Raw genomic sequence first — 12,231 nt, forward strand, 5'->3', positions numbered from 1 at the left:
ACAGGTAAAGGGAAAAGTAAAAGGTGTAATTAGGTCAGGCGACAGGAACAAGAAATATGAGAAAAACATTAAAGCAGAAACACTGATGAGGGCGTGTGGCCTAAATTAGAAGTCTTTTTACAAAGTATAAAGGAGTATAAGGAACAAATAGCAGGTGTAAATTCAAGTTAGAAGGTATGACATGGTAGCTGAGACATGGCTGCAAGGTGGTCAGGCATGGGAACTGAACATACCATTTTCTAAAGTAAAAACAGAAAATGGAAAAACTCAGCAGGTCTGACAGCATCTGTGGAAAGAGAAACAGAGTTAACATTTTGAGTCATATGACTCTTCTTTAGAGCTAAAGAGAAGTCGAAATGTGATGAAATTTATACTGTTTAAGAGGGGTGGAGCAGGTGAAGCTGGATATAAGGTCAGCGATAGGTGGGGGCAAAGGAGAGATTGACAAAGATGTCATGGACACAAGGCAAAAGGAGTGTTAAAGGTAGTGGCAAGGGCTAAAGAAGGTGCTGATAGTAGCATAAAGGTAAGAAAGCAGTATGTGTTAATAGCAGAACAAGGGTCTGTGAAAGAACAACATGGAAGAAGTAACAGATAGTCCTTTTGGACATGGGGTGGGGGCGATGGTGGGGAACAAAGGATAGAAAAAGGGATAGAACAATGAATAGATATAAGATAAAAAGTAAAAATAAATTTTAAGAAGGGATTGAAAAAGGAGTGAAGATGGAGGAGAGAGTTCATGGTCTGAAGTTGTTGAACTCAATGTTAAGTCCAGAATGCTGTAAAGTGCCAAAGATACTGTTTTCTAAGGTCTGCATATGTTGCAAGATGTTGCTTGTGGCAGTGACACTGGGCCTGGTAGGTAGTTCCTGTGGCATATCTACAATAAAACAAAGAGGAATAGATGTTATAGGCAGCTTTTCAAAGAGTCCTTGCATGTTAATGACTTGTCATAATGTGCTCAAATGCAACAATTTGACAGAACATGTGGCATTCATATTTGAGCTACCTATTTGGTATTTAGGGTACAATTAGGTTGTCTTACCTTTTCAGAATTCTTTGGGTATGTTATTTTGTTTACCAGTTCCATGGTTTTTGGAGGTGATATTGATTCTGACCTCCACTCCTTCTAGACACTGCATTTTTCTCACTTGAGAATAGTTGCCTGCAGTGCCAAACTAGGCAGAATTAGCAATGTTCTCTTCTAAATAGTGTTTCAAAATATCTAATGCAAATCATATGTCATGTAGCATTTTGTGGTTTTACCTATTTTGCTAAAATAGAACTTTATAACATTTTGTCTATATTAAATGCAGCATTTTTGACACAACTTAAAGCTAGACAACATTAAATCTAGATTGCCATAGCCATTCAGAATGCAATTAGGATTAATGAGAAATTATTGAGTCCATTCCAGATCAGTTTGCACCCCAGTAACAGAATTCTTACCAGGTGGGAAATCAGCCTGAACAGCTATCAGAGCAGGCAGCACCTGTGGAAAGAGAAAGATGTCAGGTTCATCAGAACTGTTTCTCTCGCCATAGTTGCTGCTTGCTGTGTATTTCCAGCATACCTAGAAGGCTTGAAATTCTAGGTTTACTGGAGTATTTCCTTTTTTTTTCCAGATTTGACATGCGCAGTATTTTGATTTTGAACAGATATCAAGAATATTTACTTTTGTATATTGCCATAGCTTCCAAACAAGAGAAGCATCATAGGGTCAATTCATTACCATACCACATCTGGCCAAAAGAAAGATGGTCTCAGCATTGGGTTCAACAATTTCAGATCCACTGCTCCCATGTTTTAAAAAAAAAGACAAATCCTGCTGATAACAATTTTGTGGTCATCATTTACAGCTTCTTGAAATTCATCTTTTGTTTTTCTTGGCCCGTTATCACCCCTATTGCTTTGCACCATTATCCTTTTTCTCCCTTTGTCCCCACCACAACTTTCTCTTCCATTCTTTCCTCTTCTCCCCTCCCCACTTCCTCTGCACTCGCATAGAACCTGTTTATATTTCAAACATTTTCCAGTTCTGATGAAAGGTCATCAACTTGAAATGTTAACTGTTTTTCTCTCCACAGATGCTACCTGACCTGCTGAGTATTTCAAGCATTTTTTGTTTTAAGTCAATGTTGTAAAACGCATTGCAGGTTTTTTGAATTAAAAAAGGACCCATGACCACATTCAGATCTAGGCAACCTGAGGATCTCTCTCTTTAGTCAGCGAGGTAAACGCAGAGGCATTCTAAACTGGTATATAAACAACTAGAGCTGATAGCAGAGGAACATAGGATCAGTTAGCTTCGCATTAGTGAAGTTCCTTCCTAGAATGAATGTGGAGTTGTTTTGTTTTAAATTGTACAATAATAGGTACAGAAAAGGTGAATCTTACTTTGAAAATGGAATTCTGTTCATGCACATATTTTATATAAAATAAACCAACTTGATGCTTTATAATTATATTGTCACCTTCCATAAAAACTTAATACACATTGTAGAACATGTCAAAATATCATAGCACAAACTAGGGTTCCATGGCATGCCTCCTGTCTGTCATACTATCATTGGCTAAAAAGTGGCCTAAATGTGCAACGTGCATCATAGGCAACACAAGGTCGACCTAATAAATGATTGATGACATTGAACTCAAAAGAATACTTCATATAAGACCTGTGAAATTTATTCAATTTTCTAGATAGCCCGATATGTGCATAGATAAATAGGGATGAACATAGCAATTCATGCAGAAATATCTGTGTGCAAGGAGTTGAGTGGATATCCTGCTGCAAACCGTTCTCAACTCAAAAGTGCAATTTCACAATTTTTGTTCTTATGTTGATTAATAATGCATCTTAAACCCCTACCACAAATAAGGCCTTGTTTTGGTATTGCATGCTGTTTTTCTGCTCTATATCTGAATGCAAATAAACCCTCCACACATATAAGTACAACATCTAAATGTGGGGCATAAGATGGGAAGGCCAGAATTACTGACGCTCTTCCTGCAAGAAATATGATTCAAACAGGCACCAGACTTGACGGTGTGCCCTCCTGCCAGCTTTAGTATTGCACCTCAGTTTTACTGCAGGGAACTCAGAGCTTAATTGATGGAAGACAAAAAAAAAAACAAGTGTATGTGGGAAAACATAAAGCTCAGGTACTCAGTGCAGTAAGGCAATGAAAATCAGAGTAGAATAAGCTCCGAAACAGATATTCCTTGGTAGAGGACCAGAGAGTAATCACATGGCAGATAAACAATGGCACATGGAGACAGGAACTGTTATCTCCAAATCAGGTCTATGCAACACTCACCAAATATGAGATGTACATGTACCATTCAAAACGTGTATAACATAGCTTTTGATTTGCATTTTTACTGTAAATTGAACAATTGAAAAATATCAACCAATCATACTTAATTTGTTTCCCTCTCCATGGCACCAGATGTATACAGATTCCTCCTTGAGGTTATTAAGTTTTTCCTCGACTATGACATTTAGCCAGTATTCAGTAATCCTCTTAATTCTTTATTTCAGGTCTTCTTTCCATAAAACCAGTTATTTTACAGAGAATTAAAATAGACTGCACCATCCATCAGCAAAACAAATAATTAATGCTTACAGAATCTGTGGTGAAAACTCCACCAACTGGTACATTTGTGGAAGGACAACCATCAGGAGGCTAGCTCTAAATTGATTTATAGTGCTAAGACTATATTAATTACATAGATGCACACCCTTATGGGGGGAGATAGCACCCATTAAAATTATCCCTTCTGCAGGGAAATTTCAAAACACTGTAGTTTGTTTTAATGCAAATTCCTCAAATCAGAAAAAAATTACACATGACACATTTGAGATCCTTAGTTTGTAATGTAAAAAGTTACAAATGGAAATGCTTTCTGACAACAAACCAATTCAATAAATAATCTTTAAAAAAAACTTAAGTGAAAGCAATTGTTTTGAAGTATACATATCCTAAAAGTCACTAGGGAGATTGCTAACATCCGCTATTCTCCTCTCATTTAGGGTTATTTACATAATACCCAATCTGGGTATATTGCTACAAGCTCAGTTATAGAGGATCATTCCAGGAAATGCACACCATTGTTTTCCTGTATTAAACTCTAGTGGCCTGACATTACAGTGTCATGATTCTTTGCAAGATAGGGAAACTTCAATCAATGTCATCTTCGTCTACTTCAGAATTGTCCCGTTCATTTTCTTCATATATATCCTTGATCACAAGGATCCGTACAAGCATATTTTCCAAGATGTTGCGGTCCAAAGGGATACTGGAGTACCAAATGGGACCATCAGGGGCACTGGAGTGTTCTGGCTGCAGATAAAAGAGGTCTGTTCTCTGTTGTAGATTTGGAGGGCTATGGAGCGAAGAGTAATTTATAAAACAGAGTCAAATACAGAATAGATTCAGATAAAAACAGTAAATTAATTATTTTCACATCCCCTACTTATATTCTAGATATAATGCACTCCGCTTATAAAGAAGCTGGTGTACACAATTGGGAAAATAGGATGAAATGAAAAACCCAAATTTAAAGGCTTGTGGAAGCAGATTGAATAGCAACTTTTAAAATGGACTTGCATATATATTTGAAAAGGGAAAAAAATGCAGGGCCATGGGAAAATGGGAGCACAACTAATTGAATAGTTTTCAAAGAGCCAGCACAGCCCAGATGTGTTGAAACATCTTCAATGCTCTGTGCAAGATTCCAGAATTCTAAATTATTAACACTGCGCCAAACGAGCATTACTTTTAACATGGTTGCTTCAGAGTTCAGGTCACAGTCAAGTGCATAATCTAGCCTGACACTTCAGTGCAGTACTGAGCGGTGTTACTTTACTTGATGCATCCCCTTTTCACTGGACAGGATTATTTTGTAATCAATTTAGATTCCCTACTGTGAATCCGTTGGCTTCTTTGCTGAACTTTCTGCTCAGTTCTCTTATCTTCCACTATTATCTTTTCTGTTCCTATGTCGAACTTGCTTATATTATGATCCTAGTTGTTCTCCACATCTCATCAGTTATTTGCCAGACTTAATTTTGCAGAACTAAATGAAGCAATGCTGCATTCTAACAACAGCGAAGAACTGCAGGTCATGGAAATCTGAAATAAAAGCAGAAAATGCTGCAGGTCTGGCAGCATCTGTTGAAAGACAGAAGTGACTGTGCTGGAAGAACTAATGCTGAGGCTTGCCCAAAATAACCATGGTGCCCTGAGAAAAATTGTGGACAGAATTGAAGGGACAACCTTTAGTTTTCAGTTTAAAAAAAATTTACTAAGCTGTGATAGATTAGTAAAGCCAGACAATGTTATCAGGAAGGAACAAAACCATGATATTGGGGAAGAGACATCTGTTTCATCAATGCCAACCATCGCCCCACCCAACCCTCTATTCCTCTTCCCCTCTGCACCCCTGGCTCAACAACTCTCACACCCCTCAAACTTTCACTCTGGGGTCAGACACAGTCTGAGGCATTAAAATAGGGTCACACCAGAAAACAGCTTGGGAAACACTGGTTTAAAGCCAAAGCCCAACTCCAGTTACAATCATCAATAAAGATGTTTCTCCATTTAATATAAGACAATATAATAATTGGTTAATAAAGGAATGAACACTCCAGAGTGATTGCTTACAAGGCATATCAATCCTTCTATTGCTCTGTATGGGGGAAGACTAAAATCTGTTTTGAGATTGCAGGTACTTAGGCCATATTAAGCTGAATCCAAACCATTAGCTGCTTGTTGCCTGCCCTGGTGGGTAGTACTGAGCCAAAGAACATGCAATTACAGAAAATTGCAAAAAGTATCACTTTCCGTCCTCTGACTGGTGGACCTACAGTCAACTGTGTTGGTTCCACAAGATGGATAGGTTTTTCTCAAGTGGATGTGAATTGCACAAGTCTCGGCACATGACTGTGAAGTGGTCACAACAAGTCTAATAAAGGAAGAAAGGTCTTAACTGTGAATCGATTGAACAGGCACTATCTGGCATTCCCAAACAGAGTGCAGAAGCGAAATGGAATGTGACTTCAAGACACCGTCTTCAATACCGCACTCTCAACATATGGGAAACAAGAGTGGAAAATGCTGACTGGTTCAAGGCTAACATCACTGTGATGGAATCTGTCATTGAACCAAAAGGCCCACTCTCATTAATTATGAGAGATCTGAGCAAGAAAACTCTGAATGCACTAAGAGCTGCTCAAAGTAAAGTCCAACAGACTGCTAAGTGGTGCACCAATTACTGCTGGTTATGATGTTGCCAGAATATCCAGATGTTCTTGATCACAGGGAATGTGAGGGGCACATATGATGGAGTCAAAAAGGCAACAGGTTCATTAGCAAAGAAAACAACTCCATTGAAAACAAAGGGGAGGTGAGGTCATCATGACTGCAATAAACTATGGGAGAGATGGGTGGAACGCTTCACAGCTGTTTCATCAATGAACTTCCCTTCATAGGGTCAGAACAGAGGATGTTCGCTGGTGATTGCACAGTGTTAGGTACCATTTGCGGCTCTTCAGAAACCGAAGTAGTCCGTGTCCATATGCAGGAAGGTCTGGGCAACTTTCAGGCTTGGGCTGATATGTGGCACGAATGTTACTTGCCACTTGAGTGTCAAGCAATGACCAATAAGAGTGCAGCTAATCATCTTCCTTTGACATTCAATGGCTTTATTATTGCTGAATCTCCTATAATCAACATCCTGAAGATTACCATTAACCAGAAATTTAATTGGACCAGTCATATAAATACTGTAGCTACAAGAGCAGGTCAGAGACTGGGAGTTGTGTGGTGAGTAACTTACCTCCCAACTCCCAAAGCCTGTCCACCATCTACAAGGCAAAGTCAGGAGTGTGTTGGAATACCCCTCCTTGCCAGGTGAGTGCGTCTCCAACAATACTTAAGATGTTTGATATCATCTAGGGCAAAAGTCCGCTTAATTGGCACCCCATCCACCACTTCAAAACTTCACTCCCTCCATCACTGGCCCACAGTGGCAGCAGTGTGTACCATCTACAAGGTGCACTGCAGCAATCTGCCAAGCTTCCTTCGACAACACCTTCCAAATCCGCAATCTCTACCGTCTAGAAAGATGAGGGCAACAAATGCATGGGAACACCACTACCTGAAATTTCCCACCATCATGACTTGGAGCTATATTGCACCTCACCACCACCTTGTCAAGGGCAATTAGGGATGGGCAACAAATGCTAGTCTTGCCAGAGACACTCACATGCCATGAAAGAATACAAAAAGAAAAGTCTATACTAATTTACAACTGTATCAGGGCAACAAGCCATGGGCAATAAATGCTGGCCTTGCCAGAGACGCTCTCACCCCAAGAATAAAAAAAAAAACAATTGGCTTTGCTTTAAAGGAAGTTAAGTGTAGAAAAGAACATACGCAATGAAGTCAAAAAACTTACCATTTTGCGAGGTAGCACTCAAACATTTTTACAGGACATCTTGATGGATTTGCCGAGTTTTCCCTTTGTTCAAATACAGGATCATCCTCCTCACGTTTTCTCTTTCCTGGTGTAATTTTATCTGAAATCACGGCATAATGATTTAAGTTTGAAGATACTTCCGAAGTGCCGTTTTTATACAAATGAATCATTATGAGGCTGCATAGCCTGTTACTTCTTACTTTCTCATTCAGATCCAAAGTTTGAGAATTGCTGGTATGTATCTCACTATATTCCAATTTTTAAGTTGGATTCCTGTAGGCTTCAGTGTTCAATCCAAGAAAACCTATCATATGCATACACCTCATTACAGCTACAAGTGTGGTTTTTAACGAGAGATTCAAACTCATTACCACCATTAAAATTAAAGTACTACAGCATTCAGTCCTCTGTATTTTCTGTTATTGTCACAAACTTAAAATTCTTGATAGATTCAAAATAGAATTGGTAAACTCTCCACCTATTAATGCTGACCATCAGCCAGCTGCTGTTTTCACAACAGCCTATTCACTGGGTAGCAGTAGGACCCTTTTAATATGCAAATCAGGGCTCTATGATGTCCAAAGGTCCCCAATCACTATTTTAAATCAGAATTCATTGGAGCATGTATCATACATTCTCTAGTTTCACAAGTGATGGCATCAAAGAGGCCCTGGAAATGTAAAGTTCAAATTATTTTGGCACTCTTAGAAAAAGCAAAAATAATTTGGGCAAAGCAGTCTCTGTACCCACTCAGCGACAGCAACAGCCCCCTCCTGGATTTATTTTGTTGCCAGACTCCAGGCCATGAATTATTGAGGTGGTTCGACTCCAGCAAGCTCCAGAGTGCCCTCACAACTTGCTGGTTTCATTTAAATGATGCATTATTCTACAAAGAGCTTTGGCCGGCAGCTCTGACGTTAACCCAAAAGCTAAAATCAACCCAATATGTTTTCAATGGTGGATAACCTATGAATGATCTTTACTGTTCAGCCCACCAGAGGGCAAACAAAATGCAGTTTTTTTTAATAAAATGAACTTGCGCAACATATAATTGATTTCCATTAACACATTATTGAACGGGCAATAAAGTCTTCCAAAAATATGCAGAAAATCGTTTATTATCCAAACTAAAACCTTACCTTGATTGTCATTTGTACACAAAGCAGGTACCTCGTATCGAATGCATACAGTATTGTCAGAGTTTTTATTCCATTGCTTGACAACATTTCCAAAGGAAAGTCTCAGATGCTGCTCAATGGTCCTTAACCCAAAGTATTTAGTGTTAAAATATAGCAAAGTATTAAGAAGAACAAATGGTGATTGAGGCCCTAGCTGCTTGCTCTTCCATAGATAATCCTCTTCAACACGTGAAAATATTGACCCTAAAGAACAGCCAAAAGAAAACAAATTACAAATTATGCAACAGGGCATATATATATGATTCTCGTGCACAATATCTACAAATCATATATGTCCAATAAACCAAAAGATAATTTACTTTGTTAAACATTAGAAGCATGTAAAATACCCATTTGATATTTCTTTAATCCAAGAATTTTGCTAATTTGCAATTGAGATTACACATGAAAGAAAAATAAACTAATTTTCCCGTTCAAGACCATACAAGCTTTCTTCAATCATGATTATCTTTGGGTCAAACTGCAGCATTCTATGCGAAATTACCTGCCACAAAAATGATCGCCGTATTCTTTAAATCAAGTGCAACTTCCACTTACAATTTGCATTCATTCACCCAAGAAGTGGTGCATGGAGGTTATTAGTCATTTAGGGATACAGTTGCTTCAAGAAATTCAAACTTTTGTGTCGCCATTTTGACTAGATGTGTTTCTGCTCATCCATTTGCTTCAAACAATATTCAAAGCTCAGTTAAAAATTATCGTACCCAAATGAGTAACTGAAAAGTCTCATCAATGTTCCACCAAGCACAGTTGAAGCGCCAGAATTAGAAGATTAAGATAACATGTAGGGTTGTGGGGTTGGAGGAGATTACAGAAATAGGTAAGGGCAAGGCCATGGGAGGATTTAAAGATCAAGAATTTTAAAATCAAGACGTTGCTTGGCAGGGAGCCAATGTAGGTTAGTGAGTACAGGGGTGATAGGGGAATGAGACAAATTAAAACACAGGCAACAGAATTTTGAATGCTCTCAAGTTTATTGAGGGTAAAATGCAGGGAGACCAGCCAGAAGCATGTTGGGAAAGTCAAGTCTAGGATTAACGAAGGAATGAATGAGGGTTCAAGCGACAGATGAGCTGAGAAAGGGATGAAGTTACGGAGATGAAATAGGCAATCTTAGTGATGGCATGAATGAGGTCAGAAGCTCATTTTGGGATTAAGTGTGGCAGCAAGGTTGTGAACAGACTAGCCTAAGGCAAGTCTGTTGCCGGGGAGAGGATTGGAGTCGGTAGTAATGGGAGGTGTTTGGAGCAGGGACGGAAATCAATGATAACAGAGGCAATGCAGGGGTTGAGAGAGAGAGAGAGTGAGTTGTGCATCGTCTGACCTAGTCTTCAGGTAATGTCACCGAGGGCCAGCTGTCAGCAGTCCCTCGATTCGAGGGCGGCTTCTACTCGGGGTCACAAGTTTCTGTCATGGGTCTCCATGTAACTGAACAGGCCGATTCTTGACCCGCATATCTTTGGGCACATGGGCAGGACATCCGAAGAGGTAGTGGGTTCCAGAATGTAGCATTTAATTTTCTTTCCCTCACTGCTGCCGCTCTGTCTCATCATTAAGACGTTGGGACTTAAAGTGCGATACAGCTTGATGGGCAAATTATCAGCATTCTGAATATTTGGTAGCAAGCTCCTACCAGTCATTAAGGTCAATTTCACCCTGTTTCAAGGAGCATAGTGTCTATGGAGTGTTTTCTTTGTTTGGCCCTAGGATGTTGGCCATTTGAGAGTTGAAAGAATGGGACCTGGCGACAGTGATGGTTTTCAGCCATCTGGACACAATATCTAGTCCATCAAAGTTGATTTTGTAGAAGTTTTGCCTGAATGCTTGGGAAGGTGGCCTCAAGGACATTAGTATTTTGTTCAATGGTCCTTCCACTGAATCTGGAGGATGCAGCAGAAACGTTACTGATGGAATTTCTCTAGTGCCTTTAAGTTTCGTTGATTCACAATCTATGTCTCACTGCGATACAGGAGCATAGTGATGATAACCACTCTGTACACTAGGACTACTGTTGACTTGTGGAGGTCTTTGTTGTCAAACACTTGCTGCTGTAGTTTGTGAATGGCTGAACTGGCGCAGCTGATCTTCTCGTCAACGATGGCCTAATGAGAAAGGTGGCTGCAGAGGTATGAGAAGTGCTCAACATATTCCGGCGTCTCTCCTTCAACATACAGGAGTTGGAATATTTTGATGACCAGGTGTGGGTTGATATATGAGCTTCTTTTGGCAACATTTCGAGTTTCTTGTACATAGAATTGAAGAGATCAAATGTGGTTTGCAAACTGTAGATCATGTATATCTATGGTGGTCAGTTTAATTTTGGTATGGAGGCAACAGAGATTAAAGGATTCCCATTAAACAGTATTAAACAGCGGGCAGTTGACCTCTTATGAGGTGAATAGCTACTGTCAGGTAGATTGTATATCAATAAGGAAGAGGTGGGGGCCATCAGACTGGAAAGTAGCAAATGTAACACCTCTATTCTATAAGAAAGGGCGGCAGAAAACAAGAAATTATAGGCCAGTTAGCTTGACATCTGTCATAGGGAAGGTGTTAAAATCAATCATTAAGGAGGTTATAGCTGGACACTTAGAAAAACTCAAGGTAATCAGGAAGAGTCAGCATGTTTTTGTGAAAGGGAAATCATGTTTAACCAATTTATTGCAGTTCTTTGATGGAGTACCATGCGCTGTGGATAAAGGGGAACCTGTAGGTATACTGTGCTTGGACTTCCAGAAGGCATTTGATAAGGAGCCACATCAAAGATTATTGCGAAAAATAAAAGCTCATGGTGTAGGGGTAACATACTAGTATGGATAGAAGATTTACTGGCTGGCAGAAAACAGAGACTATGGATAAATGCGTCCTTTTCTGACTGGCAGTGACAAGTGGAGTCCAACAGGGGTTGTGCTGGGCCCTCAGCCTTTTACAATTTATATCAATGACTTAGATGAGGGGAGCGAACGCATGGTAGCCAAATTTGCAGGTTACACAAAGATGGGTAGGAAAATATGTTGTGAAGAGGACATAGGAGGTTGAGTGAGTGGGCAAAAATCTGGCAGATGGGGCATAATGTGGGAAAATGTGAAGTTGTTGACTTTGCTTTTTTATTCTTCCTGCCAAAGTGGACAGCCAGAGTATTACTTAAACGAAGAAAGACTGCAGAGTTCCGAGGTGCAAAGGGGTCTAAGTGTCCTAGTGCATGAGTCACAAAAGTTAGTAAGCTGGTACAGCACGTAATCAAGAAGGCTAATGGAATTCTATCCTTTATTATGAGAGGAATTGAACATAAAAGCAAGAATGTTCTGCTTCAGTTATACAGGGCAGTGTGTGCAGTTTTGGTCTTCTTATTTAAGGAAAGATGTAAATGTGTTAGAGGTGGTTCAGAGGAGGTTTACTAGATTGATATCTGGAAGAGCAGATTGTCTTATGTAGAAAGGTCGGACAGACTGGGCTTGTTTCCACTGGAGGTTAGAAGAGTGAGGGGTGACTTGATTGAAATATATAAGATCCTGAATGGTCTCAACAAGGTGGACATGGAAAGGATGTT

General features: G+C 39.6%; 1 protein-coding gene across 4 annotated transcripts in view; it reads right to left on the reverse strand.

The window, feature by feature from the left end:
* Nucleotides 1-3,511: 3,511 nt before the first annotated feature.
* zmym2 (zinc finger, MYM-type 2) overlaps nucleotides 3,512-12,231 on the reverse strand; it is a 155,743-nt gene continuing 147,023 nt past the window's right edge. For all 4 annotated transcript variants that reach the window (XM_041198763.1, XM_041198764.1, XM_041198766.1 and 1 more), the window contains 3 exons: nucleotides 8,622-8,864; nucleotides 7,462-7,582; nucleotides 3,512-4,386 (listed from right to left, as the gene is read on the reverse strand). In XM_041198763.1, the coding sequence (XP_041054697.1) occupies nucleotides 4,182-4,386; nucleotides 7,462-7,582; nucleotides 8,622-8,864 (569 nt within the window). In that variant the 3' untranslated portion in view covers nucleotides 3,512-4,181. The remainder of the gene's footprint in view (nucleotides 4,387-7,461; nucleotides 7,583-8,621; nucleotides 8,865-12,231) is intronic.

The sequence above is a fragment of the Carcharodon carcharias genome, chromosome 11 (assembly GCF_017639515.1).
Source record: "Carcharodon carcharias isolate sCarCar2 chromosome 11, sCarCar2.pri, whole genome shotgun sequence".
In the NCBI taxonomy this organism is placed as follows: Eukaryota; Metazoa; Chordata; class Chondrichthyes; order Lamniformes; family Lamnidae; genus Carcharodon; species Carcharodon carcharias.